The sequence below is a fragment of the Lipophrys pholis genome (genome assembly GCF_963383615.2).
Source record: "Lipophrys pholis genome assembly, chromosome: 21".
NCBI classification, from domain to species: Eukaryota; Metazoa; Chordata; class Actinopteri; order Blenniiformes; family Blenniidae; genus Lipophrys; species Lipophrys pholis.
In genome coordinates this window covers 23,354,765-23,370,466 of record NC_137649.1, presented here as the reverse complement: position 1 = coordinate 23,370,466, position 15,702 = coordinate 23,354,765, and the positions used below count along the sequence as shown (strand labels likewise).

At 50.6% G+C, this 15,702-nt stretch overlaps 1 protein-coding gene across 1 annotated transcript in view; it reads left to right on the top strand.

Annotated features, from left to right (window-relative positions):
* rev3l (REV3 like, DNA directed polymerase zeta catalytic subunit) overlaps window positions 1–15,702 on the top strand; it is a 39,628-nt gene that overhangs the window by 15,838 nt on the left and 8,088 nt on the right. The window contains exons 2-13 of the mRNA XM_080491107.1: window positions 2,232–2,418; window positions 2,505–2,579; window positions 3,132–3,292; window positions 4,476–4,590; window positions 5,748–5,842; window positions 6,830–6,934; window positions 7,238–7,322; window positions 9,577–9,719; window positions 9,829–9,942; window positions 10,059–10,281; window positions 10,973–11,115; window positions 11,276–14,966. Coding sequence (XP_080347233.1) covers window positions 2,232–2,418; window positions 2,505–2,579; window positions 3,132–3,292; window positions 4,476–4,590; window positions 5,748–5,842; window positions 6,830–6,934; window positions 7,238–7,322; window positions 9,577–9,719; window positions 9,829–9,942; window positions 10,059–10,281; window positions 10,973–11,115; window positions 11,276–14,966 — 5,137 coding nt within the window. The remainder of the gene's footprint in view (window positions 1–2,231; window positions 2,419–2,504; window positions 2,580–3,131; window positions 3,293–4,475; window positions 4,591–5,747; window positions 5,843–6,829; window positions 6,935–7,237; window positions 7,323–9,576; window positions 9,720–9,828; window positions 9,943–10,058; window positions 10,282–10,972; window positions 11,116–11,275; window positions 14,967–15,702) is intronic.

The following is a 15,702-nucleotide window of genomic DNA, read 5'->3' as shown; positions in this document are numbered from 1 at the left end:
AAATTAAATGTAGATTAAATGTAGATTGCCCAGATTGCCTTCTCTGTTTAAGGTTGCACAAACTGGAATGTTGCTGTTATCCCAGAAAGCTCCACCTTGGCCACTGTTAATAAAACGGTACGAGATGAATCTGCACCAAACCATCAACCGCCAAAGCAGGAACCTGAACACATGATGAGACCAGTGGTGAACGAGGAGGAGAGACGTCGGTGTGTCTCTGCCTCGCACTTCTCTCTGACTTCATCGGTGACCTGTTTGAGAAACTCGGTGATGTAAATCTGCTCCTCCCACATCCGGCTGATAAAAGCTCCTTGTGTGACGTGGAAGAAAGAAACCTCCGGGAATTTAGGTTCATTCAAGTTGCTGCTGATTGTTTGGTTACTAGGGAGGGTGGTTGGCAGGGCGCTTTGTCAGTTGATTGATTGGTTTGCTGGTCTGTCGGTTTATTGGTCAGCTGGTTGGTTTGTTGGCTGGTCAGTTGGTTTGTTTGTTGGTTAACATGATAACTCGATAACTTCATGGATTTTGATAAAAATTGTCAGGGTGACATATAATGAAACAAAAAAAGAATCATGATTTCACTGACAGTCAATCACACTGTGGATCCAGAAGAAAACATTTGTCTGATAAATGATAAAGTTTTAATGGAATTTAATGAAATGAGGTTCAGTTTGATCAGAGATCATTCAGGACAACCGACCCAGAAGAAAGCTTCTATGATCCAGATATCAGTGGACAGATGTGCCACGATGAAGGCCTGTTGAACCTGCGCTCATTCATCCAGGACAGAAAGCTGCAGGACACTGTGATCCTGTCGAGGCTCAAGTCTCTGCACAAACATTTCCAGCGACGGGTTCCAGAGACTGATGTGTTCAGTGTAACCCCACCTGCTGGTTTGAGCCTTGCACCGGAGGAACAGTTCATTGATGTCCCCTCTGACGCCACACCGAGCCTGCAGCTCACTTCAAACACTCCGGCTTTGGATCAGAGTGGAAGAGGATTACCCGCGGGATCAGAGCCGTCCACATGCCCCGTCCCTGTCCCACATCATATCTGCGTGAGGACTTTATGCAGTGTCCTCGATTAAAACGAAATGGGTGGAGGCGGAGCTGAGAACACGCTGTTCGCTAGGCTCTCTGCAGCAGAGCTGTGACGCTCAGGTCTCGTCTCCTTCGGTGTCCCCATCCTGCCTCTGTCTCCCCGTCCTCAGTGGAAACGGCTTGTTGTGTCACAGGAAGAGTCCGGCGGCGTCTCCTCCTCCACCCCGGGTCCACCGGGCCTGCAGCGTCTGCCACAGAGCATGAAGACTGAGTGGTGAACGGTGTGCGACACTGCTCTGGTGGTTCAGGTCTGAACTCTGCCACCTTCTGATGTCCTGGTTCTCACACAGACGTTCTGATCCTTTATGTAACCAGCCAACACGTGCAGATAAACGTCAGCATGAGAGAGGGAGGGAATCGGAGCGCGACGTCTGCAGCTCGGCTCACCTCAGATGACTCCACAGAAGAGAGTGTGTGTGTGTGTGTGTGTGTGTGTGTGTGTGTGTGTGTGTGTGTGTGTGTGTGTGTGTGTGTGTGTGTGTGTGTGTGTGTGTGTGTGTGTGTGTGTGTGTGTGTGTGTGTGTGTGTGTGTGTGTGTGTGTGTGTGTGTGTGTGTGTGTGTGTGTGTGTGTGTGTGTGTGTGTGTGTGTGTGTGTGTGTGTGTGTGTGTGTGTGTGTGTGTGTGTTGCACACTACAGATCCACTTGCTATCCCATCAGTACAGTTGGTTAGAAGTCCTCATGCCAACATGTGACTTCATTTGAAAGCCCCGTTGTTCTACAGTGTGGAGAAGTGACGGAGAGCCACTGAAGGTTGGAGGTACAGTAGGTTTTAGCAGTGTTGGGAAGCCTCTCGGCGTCGGCTCTTCCTCCCGAGCCAGCAGAAAACCCTCGCCGTTACCCAGGTGTAAGCAGCAGCAACCTGCCAGTCACTAAATCTCTGTATGTTCAGTTTCACTTTGTCTGGCTGCATCCCAGAGTCGGCCGCCTCTCGGGTAGAGGGAGGAGCAGATTTCTTCTGCAGCACCACCAGTAACAAACACGCCAAGGTTTCTCCTCCAGTCAGTCAGCAGTCGGTCCTAATGGCCTCCCTTTAATGTGTGGCTGGAGGCTCTCCTGCCCCCCTGCTGGGAGACGCCCTGCGGTGCTCCGGCCATAGAGGACTAACAGGCTGCTCCTCTTTTCTTTGCAGGTCAGAAGACGTGCCTCCACCTCCACGGCGTCTTCCCGTACATCTACGTGCCGTACGATGGCACCGGGCAGCCGGAGCGCCACCTGCGCCAGGTGGCCTTCAGCATCGACCGGGCCCTCAACGTGGCCCTGGGTAACCCCGCCTCCAGCGCCCAGCACGTCTTCAAGGTGGTGCTGGTCTCCGGCATGTGAGTCCACACCTGGAGCTCCACCTGAACCGGGTTCTGTGGGAAACACTCCAGACTGTGGGTAACTGTCTGCTCTTGTTTCCCAGGCCGTTCTACGGCTTCCACGCCAAGGAGAAGCGTTTCATGAAGATCTACCTGTACAACCCTCAGATGGTGAAAAGGTGAGCTCACACTGGCTCCTCTCTGAGTCGAGCTTCTGGCTGTCAGAGCGGCGCTCTGTGTCGTCTGCTGTGTTTTTGGTGTCTTTGGTGAGTCACAGCGCCCCCTAAAGTCCTGGCATATGTACTACATGCCCTTAGGGGTCCTGTTGAGTCGTGTTCATAGTGACTTGTGGACGGAATGTTTAGTTTTTAAAGAATGCTGGAGAAAAGCGATTGTTTTAGCTCGTGTGGACGTGGCCTAAATCAGACCCAGAAAGAAACCAAATAAAAAAACTGGGGTCATAGAAAAATGAAGTAGTGGTTAAGTTGAAGCTCTGCATCCCTCCACACTAGATTCTTTGAAAAATAAAAGTCAGAACTGTGACTTCTGTCCTTGAATTCTGAGATTTCATTCAGAATCGTCTAAACAGACTCAGACTAAGTGGCTCTAATCATTCAAAGGAGAACTGAATGACTTTTATTCAGTTCGATGCCTAAAGCTTTAAAACATATTTGAAAAGAAGTAAAGACGGTACAACCTTTTGAAACATGAAATATCAAACTGTGTTCCAGAGTGTGCGAGCTGTTGCAGAGCGGAGCGGTGATGAACAAGAGTTACCAGCCCCACGAGGGCCACATTCCCTACCTGCTGCAGCTCTTCATGGACTACAACCTGTACGGCATGAACCTGGTTCACCTGGGGGCCGTCAAGTTCCGCAGGAGCCGGGCCGGGGGTGAGACTCTCCCTCTCTGTTAATAGTAGTTCTTAACGGCTGTGATGAGCTGCACTCTGGGTCGGTCTGAGGACCGAGTCTCTTCCTGGTTCCTCAGCGCTCGTAGAGAGAAAAGCTTTGTAAATGTTTACATGTGCGACAAACTCCAGAGAGAAAAGCCTTCAGGACTTCCTGCATTTCCAGATGTTCAGTATAACAGGATGTTTCCAGCACTGATGAAACGGCTTTAAGCCTGTACTTTCACCATGTTTACACTTTCCCTTCATACAACTTTTTATTTACGTGTTGTCAAGTGAAAATGTAAACCCTCATTGCTTCTGGCAGCTCGTGCAGACTTTTGCACCTTTTTTACATTTGCATCCGTGTAAACTGAAGTTTTCTGGAACACGTCATGTCGAATGACGTGTGTGTTGAATTCAAACGAGGGGAATGTTTACGACGACGTCATCTGCATACGGGGCTTTTTCATTTTTTAATCTTCCCCCATTTTCTAAATGAAACTTCACCTCGGTGGGAGAGTCGGGCTGAAGGTTTCCTCTTCCACCTGACGCAGAGCGAAACTGTGGACTTCCAGCTCCGTTTGATCACGTCCCCCCGCCCCTCCCCCGCAGCAGGGGGGAACTAATGGCTGGAGACAGGAGGCTCCCCACCGGAGACTAAGAATGTCCTTCACGCCCGACAGAAGCAGAGTTCCCATGTTTGATCCTCTGATGCAATCACTGAGGGGAAGAAAAGTCCAAGGGCCCCAACAAAGGGAACACATCACCTCCATAATACAGACACCTGTTTACCTTTTCTTCTGCCCTTAAGCCCCGACTTGAAAGCAAGTCGGTAATCTGGGATCAGGAGGGGGAACAATCAGAGGGTGGGCTGATACAAGCAACCAGTTTAAGATGAATGTGATTGATCCAGAAGTTAGAAAACAGAAACACTGTGTGTTTGAAGCGTCTCCATGAGACCAGATGAACGGAGGCGAACTCAGGAACTTGTCTCTGGATATCGTCATTCCCTCATGGAGGAGCAAACTGAACCGGATCGGCTGGACTTGGTGAGGCGCCGGAAGACGTCGCTTCAGGCTGTCCGCTTGTACAAACAGAACCTGCGTCTGCCGCCTCCGTCAAGCCGTCAGCAGTGAATTTCCCACCCAGTTAAACGCTGTCCTGCCTCCCGCTGTGTGTTCCAGAAGAACCCACCGGCCGACCGTCAACCAGCCCCTGGAGGAGCCCCGGCACCTCCACACTCAACACCAGCACAACGGGGGGAACGTTTGTCCGCTGGGAGGAGGACTCCCTCCCATGGTGAGTGCATCGGATTTCCTTCTGTTTAAAGCACCTAGAAATGACTGTGTTGTATTTGGTGCTTTATGAATAAAGTTGAATTGAACTGAATCGTCGGCCTCAGGCTCTTTCGCTCTAATCTTTCCGAAGGAATCGCTTTGTCTCCTTCCACTTCTTAATCTTCCTGTTTACTTCAGAGTCCAGGGAGTTCTCACGACTTTCTTTCAGCGTCGTGCCTCCGTCTCTCCGTTGTTCAGGACAGCGCCGCGTGAACCGGGAAACGACGGCACGTCTGTGACACCAAGTCTCACATCGCAAACACTTCTCCCTCTCTAAACTCCACCCTGACCGCCGTGGAGAAACACTCCTGCTCCTTCAGGCCCCGTTCACGTGAACACATCAAGTGAAACACAAAGCTTTCATTGTGTTTCGGGTGTCTGTTTCCATGACAACGGCGCTTGGTTCCATTTGAAACACAACTTTTTGAAAACGCAGCTCAATTCAATTCAATTTCAATTTCAAAGTTTATTAAGCACATTAATTTGAAATTACAGTCCTCCCATCAGTGCAAACTGCAGTGCAAACAACAACAAACAAGAATAAATAAAATAAAAAATAAAAAATAACAATAGGAATAGAAATACTATACAATATATAGCTACTGCGCATGCACACAAAATAGTTCTTCTGCACATGCTCAGTAGATGGACAATCAGAACAATGTTTCATGACTCCCAGTCCATATTCTCCTGGCACTTGGGACTTTTATTTTGACAGTCACCGTAATAACAATCCAACTTTGTCGCCGGTCCACTAGAATGTCTGTGTACTTCTGTTGTTATAATTTATATCGGATTGTTCTCTGCAGGCATGTGTGTGTACTTTCATTACAAAAACAAACAGCACCCCCTAGTGGCCCAACATGAAAACTACAATGTTTTCAGTGTTTACACCGTTGCCCTGTGAACAGATGGTTTTTTTTTTTAATGTTGCTATGTCTGTCTGAAAACGTGAGAATATTTAGAGCTCTGAAGAAACAGACCAGGATTTTTGTTCCTGTGTGGTTTTGTTATCTGCTGATATATTGTTTGCATGTTATGTTCATGTATTTATTCACTGTCTTGCCTGAGCTGCTTTTACTGCTGAACTTTTAACGGAGTGGTTCCCTCTGCCTGCAGCTCCTTGGTCCTGGATGAGGTGGGGAAGCAGAGCACGTGTGAGCTGGAGGTCGACGCCGTGGCCGTGGACATCCTCAACCGCCTGGACATAGAAAGTAAGCACAGTTATGTCTTTCTCCCCCTGTGGCGCCCGTCAGCCCCTCTCGGTTCCACCAGCAGCGTCGGTGGCACTCGTGTCACACCACAGCAGGACGGGTGGAGAGAACAGCACATGCAGCAGCTTCAGCTCGAATGACTGAAGGTTCACGGCTGCTCCCTCCTCTGGTGATCGCTGCACATCACATCCCACATCAGACTCCAGCAGCAATACTGCAGCTATTTAACGCTGCCTGCTCTGACCTGACGACCTGTAAAGATCGATTCATCCTCCATAAGAACAAGAAGAACGTCCAGCACTCCAGGGTTTTGACAAACAAACAAAGAATTTCGGCACTGCCATGTGCTGTGTGTTCCAGCTCGCTGAAGACTGTCAGTCATATTTTAATCATGTTTGGCATGAAGCCTCACTACTTTGTGAGCCCTGAAGAACGTTAGCATGTAGCAGGTAGCACGGTCGGGGTTACGTGACGCACCTGAACGCATCACTGGAGGCCGTCGGCTCTGAAACTGGTCCAACATCCACGTCACAGGCAAATTTTCTTCTTAAGTGTTCTTATGGGAGTCTGCAGGGGCCTTGACCCTGCCACCCTACCAGACTTAGCCCTACCGGCTCTGACCCTACCAGACTTAGCCCTACCGGCTCTGACCTGCTGTCATCAGACAGCCAGTGATGGAGAGATGAAACCACATGAGGTCTACACATGTCGCCTCCCGGCTCCTGTTTGTGATTCCTTCTTCTGTTCATTGTGCTCTAAATCTTCTAAATCAAAGACGGAGACCTTCGTTAATGAGGAAAAACACATTCTGAGGTTTTGACAGAATAAACAAGGCCTTTGTTTTTAATCTGCAAAGAAACATGCACTCGTTTTTATGATTTCCTCCCTTTGTTTCAGCTGTTGTGACTCGTAGTTTATGTTTTGGTGGCGGCGCAGCTCCACACTAGAGTACGAGCAGCCTGACTGTTGTCGTCTCTGTGTGTTCAGATCAGATCGGCAAGAACCCCGGTCTGCAGGCCATCTGGGAGGACGAGAAGCAGAGGAGGAGGGAGAAGAACGAGAGCTCCCAGATTGACGCTCCCGAGTCTCAAGGTGAGACGGTCTGAGTCTCCGTGTTCGTCTGCTTTCTATACAAGATGTTCATTTCTGTTGTCAGTCTCTAAAGACCTCCAGTTAAACAGGTGTGTGTGTGTGTGTGTGTGTGTGTGTGTGTGTGTGTGTGTGTGTGTGTGTGTGTGTGTGTGTGTGTGTGTGTGTGTGTGTGTGTGTGTGTGTGTGTGTGTGTGTGTGTGTGTGTGTGTGTGTGTGTGTGTGTGTGTGTGTGTGTGTGTGTGTGTGTGTGTGTGTGTGTGTGTGTGTGTGTGTGTGTGTGTGTGTGTGTGTGTCCTGTTTCAGATCATGAGTTCGCCACCTCCACGGAGAGCGAGAAAGTCCTGCTGAAGAGGTTGAAGGACATCCTGAAGGAGAACGACTTTGACGTGTGAGTGGATTCGGTTTGCTGTCGTGGGTTCAACACACACACACACACACACACACACACACACACACACACACACACACACACTGAGGGGTGTGTGAGGTGAATGATGACAGTTACCGCGTGCAGCAGAGAAAAGCAGAGCGACACACACAGTTTGGATAAAACCACAAGAGAAACAACTTCAGAAGTTGTGTTTTTCCCCCCGTTTCCACGGAGACGGAGTGTTTTCCAAAAAGTTGAAAGCTCTATTAAAAAAGTTTCCATTTCAGTGGCTCTGAGCATCGCTGTTGTGTTAACAGATGCTCAAGACACATAAAAATTTAGTGTTTTCACTTAGAAACCTTGTTGGAAGAGGGAGGAGGAGGAAAGATGTTTCCAAGTCTTTTTTTCTTTTAATTCGCCACAAAATATTTGAAGTTATGGACCAGAGTAGCCGTGTTTCCTTCACACAGCAGCGAGTAGAGATTGTTGGTCAGAGTCCGGGCAGTTGGGAGATGAAAGCTATTGGTTGGTTTGCATTCGGGGGCGGGGCTTAGCCACGGGTCAATTTCATCTCGAGTGGGCTGGACCGGTAAAATAGTGCCATAATAACCTTCAAATTACAACTTTAAAGGTTTTCTTTGTTGAGGCGCCGAGAGTATACGTGATGGAAATGTCTGTGTTCTCACAAAACCCAACAATTACTGCAGAAAATTCCTACAATCTCAATTTTAATGAAACCTTCTGGTGCAAAATACAGTCAAATGTCAAAATAAACTTCTGTTGTTTTCTGCTTGTTGTTACAAACTCCTGGCTTTGATGCCGATGCGAGTTTATCAGTGTTTGTTGTGTCCACTGCTCTCACAGCAACAAAATCTGCGTTTTCTTGAAATTTATACAATTTGCTTGGTGGATTGGAGCCTCTTGCTCTGACATCGGTTTCAGCCCACAGGCCTTATGTTTGACTGCCCTGTTTTAGACTCTCTTCCAAATCTATGGAAACATTTAATTTGATTTACCGTAATTTCCGGACTATAAGCCGGTACCTTTTTCACACGATTTGAGCCTTTATGGATTTTTACAGGTTAACAAGCTTCATGACGCAAATACATGGGTGATGCATTCAGGTGCATCATGTAACTTTGATCTTTCTTTTTAAATTTGGTGTGTGCGGCTTATATTCAGGTGTGGCTCAGTGGTCCAGTAATTACGGTGAGTGAACACTGAAAACATTAGAGTAGTGATGGTCTGAACTGAGAGGAACGTTTACTGTCAGCGAGGGAAAACGTGTCTCGTTGACTCATTAGAATCCCAGAGTTTTACTCCCCTCCATCAGTGCAGTCTCTCTCTGTCCGGTCTGACTCCACCTCACACTTTACCTCACTCCTGTGGAGCGCAGCAGGGCTCAGACATGATTCTATGCAGCTTTACTGTCCACAGACGAGTTTTCAACATATTTGATAAGAATGACTTTCGGGGCTTCGTTTCAACTTCCATCCAAAGGAGCAACGTTTCCTATATGGACCCGCCACCTCTTTGTCTCCAGCCTCTGACATTGTCATGCTGATAGTTCAGTGTGACGACCCCTTGTGGATCCATGCAGGAACTGCACCTCATCTCACGTGCCATAAATCCTGTGAGACTCCTTCCAAACCCGCAGGTCGCGGCCGCCTTCCTGCTCCCGCGTTTCAATATTTCACAGTCGCTAAACGGCGAGTTGCTAGGCGATGCAGCAGGGCAGCGTGGGTAAAAGAGCGTGATCGGCAGCCTGCGGCTGAAAGCGATCTGGAGGGAAACAAAGCTCTGCTGGCTGCCTGCCCGTTTTCCATTCATATCCTCTCTCCAGCACACGGAGCACTTAGAGACACACACACACACACACACACACACACAGACACACACACACACACACACACACACACACGTGCAGCCTCACACACAGTAGAGCGAGTATTTCCCCTGATTAAGATCCCCGGTGAAAAGATGCTAATAAAACCTGACTGCAGCAGGAAGATAGCACAAGGTTCTCTACTTTGAGATTCGTGCGCTGACAGGAAACCAGCAAAGCTTCTGCCTCCTTTTCAAAGACATGTCTAGGAGAGGTTGAGGCGCTCCACTCACCTGTAGAATTTCACCGACTCGCTTTATCTTCGTCCCTTCTTCTACTCACGTGAGGCCGTTTGAAACGTGTAACCAGAGTTAGAATACTTTGTCCCCGGCAGCTCGCAGTGTGTTTGAAAAGCCTTGTAATGACGTGATGTTGTTTCCTGCTCAGGACCCAGGAGCTGTCTGTGGGGGACCTGGAGGACCAGGGGGACTTCCCCGCTGAGCTCAGCCTGCACCTGGACCCTCTGAGCCCGGACCGCCTGCCCTGCTCCCTGGCTCGTGCTGTGGAGGAGCACCGGGACTCTCGGCCAGGTAGAGACACGCCTGCTTCACCAGACGTGAAAGCTGTTTTTCTTTTTGTTTTGTTCGACGTTCTAGTCTGCCACACCCTGATGTTTCACAGGCGATCTCCTGTGTGCAGACTCTGTGAGGAGCAGAGTCCCGGAGGAGGCCGTGGTGGACGAGGAGGCCATCCTGAGCCTCCTGGAGAGCAGTCAGACTTTCCTCCCTCCGTCTCAGACGTCCGCCCTGCTCGGTACGCTTCACACTCCCGTTTACACCGCCGACCGGTTTACCTTTTCCTCCCTGAACCAGTTTAAGCTATAAGTGGTGTCAGAAAGCTGTAACATGTACAGCTGGGATTGTGCGCAGAGAGCAGCCGGGACCAGTCCCTCATTGACCTGCTGGCCGGTCTGGAGGACGATGGCTTCTGCAGGACCCCCGCCAGGCAGAGCTCACAGCCCCTCCCCTACCACTGCAACAGCGATGAAGAGGAGGCGGAGCCGGAGCTGGACAAGGAGGAGACGCAGCTCAGCAGCCTCATGTCGCAGCGGTGGGACAGCGAGCCCCCCGAGAGCTCCTCGTCTTCTGTGAGGTCGGTTCAGTTGGGAGAAATGTAAAGCTCATACACAATGTAGTGAAAGCTTTGTGGAGCCACTGTCGCAGGGCTGATGAGCCACATGAAGAGCTGCGGGCAGAAAGCCACCATTTCTGACTTTGGTTCTGCAGCTTTCCTCCTGCTATGAAAAGGATTAATCATGATTAATCATGATTAAAAATATTAAAGCAATGAACCCATCCACAGTGCACAATGAAGGTCCATTTCTACAGGATCCATCAATTTCCTGCTTCCCATTAATTGTCTTTGTGAAACGCACTGCGGTGCATGCTGGGTGCGATGCGGTGAAAAACCTTTTGTTTTGAAAAAGAGAGAAGTTGTTTTGTTCACGTGATTTGTTAAGTGTTTATTAAACAAGTTAAGTGCAGATATATTCCCTTCTTTCTTGAGTCTGTTTGCTCATGCACAATGAAACATGATTAATGTAGATTAAATGTTGATGATAATTAATCGTGATTAATTGAAAGTAATCCACAGCAACCCTGTGATTAATCTGATTTCAAATTCAATCGTTTGACAGCACTAATCCTTTTCCTTCAGTTCCTGGGCATTGATGGTTTTTCTGCCATGTGGCAGTTTTGCTTTAGTGGCTCCATGAAAACAAGATGAATCGAGGTAATATAGAAGTATAAACCGTGTGTGCGTGTGTGTGTGTTTGTGTACACAGACCCGGTGTGAAGGACACAGAGGACGCCCTGAGTGACGACCACCAGGAGTCTTCAGATGAGGACATGGAGTGGAGCGGGAACAGCTCTCCGTTCGCCAACCTGTCCATCCTGCAGCTGGACGGGGCCGCAGATGAGAGCAGCGGTGGGTCCACACACACATACACACACACACACACACGCACACACACACACACATACACACACACACCCTTCACTCTATGACTAATGTAAATGACATTAAAACAGCAGCCTGTGTAAACGTGGTGATATAACAGCTGAACTCTTCTCTTCCTGTGTTGTAGATTCATCTTTAACCGACAGCGGCTCCATGACTCAGTCTTCACTCACGGTCACAGAGAAGATGTTGGGGAAGAGAAACCCCTTCCCCGGTGAGACGGTCCCAGTAGAACCCCCCTCGTCTGCAAAGACCCTTCTGGAGCTCAAACACCATGAACACAGACCGCTTCATGTGTTGGACACGGAGCCACCGTTAGACAAGCACTTTCAGCTGAAGAGCGGCCAGGACGGCAGCAGCGAATGTTCAACAGGCTTCAGAGTGAATAAAGAGATTCCCTACATGCTGCCTGTCAAGCACCCGATCCCCTGCAAAACGGCCAGCCAGCCAGAGGTGTCGCCCATCTGTGTCAACACAGAGGACATCAGACCCCTGTACGGCTACGACAAGACGGATCGGGAAAGTTTCCCGTTTGGCACTAAGAACAGGAAGAAGTACGGCAGCATCAAGAATGTAGAGAGCAACTGTCTGTCCATCCTTCAGAACCACAGGACCTTCGCTTTCTGTTACTCCGAGCTGAGGAACTGCTCGGCCAAGACGGAGCTGGAGCTCAGTGCAAAGGAGACGAAAAGCCCCATCCTGAGGAACATCGCCGCGGCGCCTTCGCCAAACAAGGACGAGTTCCTCGATCCGCAGGAGGAAGAACTGGGCCCAGACACCGAGGAGGGAGATGTGGGCGAGCTCAAAATCAGGTACGAGGACTATCAGGAGAACAAGACAGAGCGGACGATTGTGGCCCAGCAGGAAGCACACTACGAGTTCTTTCCCAGCGTCATCCTCTCCAACTGCCTCAGCAGGAAGAAAGCTGGGAGCAAGAAGATGGGCGACACCCTCAACAAGCTGGAGCAGACCCAGCCCCGCCGGTCGAAGCTTAAGAAACGGTTAGGAATGACTGGAACTAAGATAAAGATTGTCCAGAACTCTACCTCTGACAGCCAGGATAGCACCACTCCCACACCGGATCCCACCTCCGTCACACCTTCTTACCCAGAGACCACAGAGTCCGACATGTCGGCGTCTGAAGGTCAGCCAGCCGAGGACACACCAGTTCAAGAGGGGTCGATCACAGAGCCAGTGTCAGAAGTAGAAGAGGAGAAAGAAAGTGAGGAGATGTCCGTCAGTGAACAGACTGTAGAACTGACCCAACCCGTGGTCTCAAGCGTCTCCGGTGGTTCCTGTTTCTCCGAGGAGGTTAAGGGCTCGGACGACGACGGCCCCATGCAAGAACTCTCCGCTAAAATCACCTGCACCAAACCGTCGGGGCTGCCTGGGAGTAAATACACCCTGAGGGCCAAACGGAAGATGAACGGCGATGGGGAGGAGGGAGAACAGTCCGGCACCACTCGCTCCAAAAACTCTGCCAAAGAACAGCCGAAGGACGGCAGCGTGTCCAGCGGACAAGAGGTGAAGTCTCAGAAGAGACGCAAGAAAGAGCCTCCGATCATAATCAAGTACATCATCATCAACAGATTCAAAGGGCAGAAAAACATGCTGGTGAAGATGTCCAAAGTGAATGCAGAGGAACCGTTAGTGCTGTTGACGCCGGACAGGCTGGAGAGGTATGATAAACTGGCTCCTCTTAAAGAGTTCTGGCCCAAAGTGCCAGAGTCCACTGCTGTCAAGTTCCCAGTCACCGAGCCGAAGGCCAAAAAACATCCCAAAAAAAAAGCAAAGGTGGGCTCATCAAATAAAAAGATGGTGAACAATCCCAAAGCTCGAATCAGAAAGGCGGGGAGGGTTAAAAGGACCGGAGGCTGTCAGAGGGGCTTAGTTCTGCCCTCTCTGCCTCCCGCTCGGCCATGTTACTGTGAACTGGCAGACGACCACGACTCGGAGTTCACCGATGTCATGTTGGAGCTGGGCTACCTCTCCGATCGATCCCCCAGCCCCACAAACGTATCCCCCCCACGCTGCTGGTCCCCCAGCGACCCTCTCATGGACGGTCCAGAGCAGCTGATCAACCCGCTCAGTGACCCTTGTCTCAGCTCTGCTGGTCAACGGCCGCGCACGGCGTCTTCGCCCAAAGTAGCACAAAGGAAGCGCCAAGCTGCCAAACCCAAGAAGTCGGTAGAAGTCGGTAAAAGGAAACTCGGTCGGTCTGCTAAGAAGCCTCCCGAGGCAGAAGAGTCCAAGAGGGGGAGACCGAAACGAGGCAGTGCCTCACCCAGGCAGCGGAAGAAGGCTGAGGTTCCCGTCGACAGTGCTCCACCCACACCAAGACCTCGAAGATCTCGTAAAAAGACGACCCAGAAACCCAAACGTAAAGCCAGCTCCCAGGTTCTTTCCTCGCAAGATGAGTTGTGTCCTTCTCAAAGCTCCTCTAAAGATCCTGACGTCGTAGACGGGAGCAGTTCTCAGAAGTCAGAATCTCAGTTTATAGAACCAAAGGTTGAAGACTGTGAGACCGCCATAATGGAGGTCAACCAAAGCGCTTTAGTTCTGGTCCAGACAAAGCAGACCGGGTGTCAGACGGCTGTAGTGAAGGCCGAGGCTTCCCAGGATGAGTGTGCGGCTCGGGTTCCTCCGCAGTCTGGTCCTTCCTCACACAAACCCAGTGAGGACAGACAGCCGCCGGCAGCTTCTCCACAGGGAGGGAACATCCCCACGCTCTCCGAGACGCCGTCTGGACTGGCTGTGCTCAAGCAGCTTCTCCAGAAGAGGCGGCAGGTTCAGGCTCTTCCTGTACAGGTGGTTGGCACAGACAGACACTCCACCGCCATGGCTCAGGCTGCCGCCCTGTTGAGTCCCGCAGACAAACCCACCAAATCCAGAAAAGCTCCGTCCACGGCTCCCCGGAAGCCCAGAGCCCCAAAGTCGACCAATCCCCAGGATAAACGGCCCAGGAACAGGAAAGCCAAGATCCGCAACCCCGAGCCGAACACGTCAGTGAAGCAGGAGGGCAGCGTGGACGAGGACTCCCCTCTCTTCCTCGCCGAGCCCGGCCTGGAGAGTAACTGTAACTTCATGGAGGACAGCTTATCGCCAGAGCTCCCACACAACTACACCTTTGATATAAACGCCATTGATCAGACACAGTTCTCCAGTCCGTACAGCGGCAGCCAGTTTGTCCTGGCTGATAAAAACTTGCCAGTGAAGTTTCTGAGTGACGTTAGCCAGGAGGCCGTGTCCGCTCAGGCTCCTGCTGCTGAGAAGAAACCGGACAAGGACCTTCATCAGGACTCTGACTGGCAGCGGCCTGCCAGTCCGGACCTCTTTGACAGATCGGAAAACAAAGAGTCTGAGTCCAACTTTGTGTCGTTCGAAGCGGACAAAATGAAGAGCAGGGAGTGGGACTTGTCGTACGGTAAATCCCACAACCTCAGCCCCTTCCAGGACTTCCACTGTGAGAGAAAAGAGCTGCTCTTCTCAGTTTTTGACCCCATACTGCCCCTGCCTCTAAGCTCCGCCTCCTTCGTCGACCACAACGGCTCGCCAACAAGCGAACTCCCGGACGGCGTCGACGGGCTGACGTCGTCTGCCACGCCCAGCGGCTCTCCGTGCTCCGCCAGCTCGCTGTCGCAGGGCAGGGCGGGCCAGCAGCAGAGAGCGCCAGGGGGCGGGACTCACATTCTCAAGCCCCTCATGTCCCCCCCAAACCGGGAGGAGATCCTCGGCACCCTGCTGGACCTGGAGATGTCCGAGGCCACCTTCCAGGAACCCTTCTGCAGCGACCCTTCTGATGCGCCAGGAAAACCAATGTAAGACCAGAATTCACATTTCTTCTTGAAATGCCTTTTTTAACTGCGACCACACTTGTAGGGACGCTCTCTCCGGTTCTCCTGACGACCGCTCTGTCAGCTGTCAAGGTCAGCTATAAGGGGCCTCACTGTCAGATCAGTCGGTCTGGCCGTCATACGGCATACAGAGTATTTTAACACTCTCGGGTGGAGGTGGTGAACATGTTGGTAGATCAACTTCAGCTCCTTCAGCTTCACCGACGGCCACACAGTCCACAAAATGTTTTTAGATGTTTATCAAGACTGCTGCAATAGAAGCTCCAAAAAGAGGAAATATTGAGGTCAGAATAGAAGAAGAAGCTTTTTTTGGGGGGCATCTTCATGGCTGCTGCGTCTCTCTGCTGCTTGGCACCATAAGTATTTAAGTATTTGTATGATTATTATTATGATTACTGAATTTGAAATGACACACATGAAGACAGGAAGTCATGTGACTGTGATCGCTTACAAAATGTTTGTCGTCCGGCTGAAGTTTCTGTTTCGTGGAACGTCTTTGCGTTGTCTCACAGAAACGAACTAGAGCGGGTTAGCATCGCTAGCATGATAGCCGTTAGCTCATATGGATGCTAACTGGGTAGGTCAGGTAGCTACGTCACTGAAACACCGAGCAGGGAGTGTCTCCATGGCAACAGACGCTGAGCTCCTCCATGAGGTGCCTCTCCCTTCCGCTTTGTATGGGACATTTGTTCGCGTTATT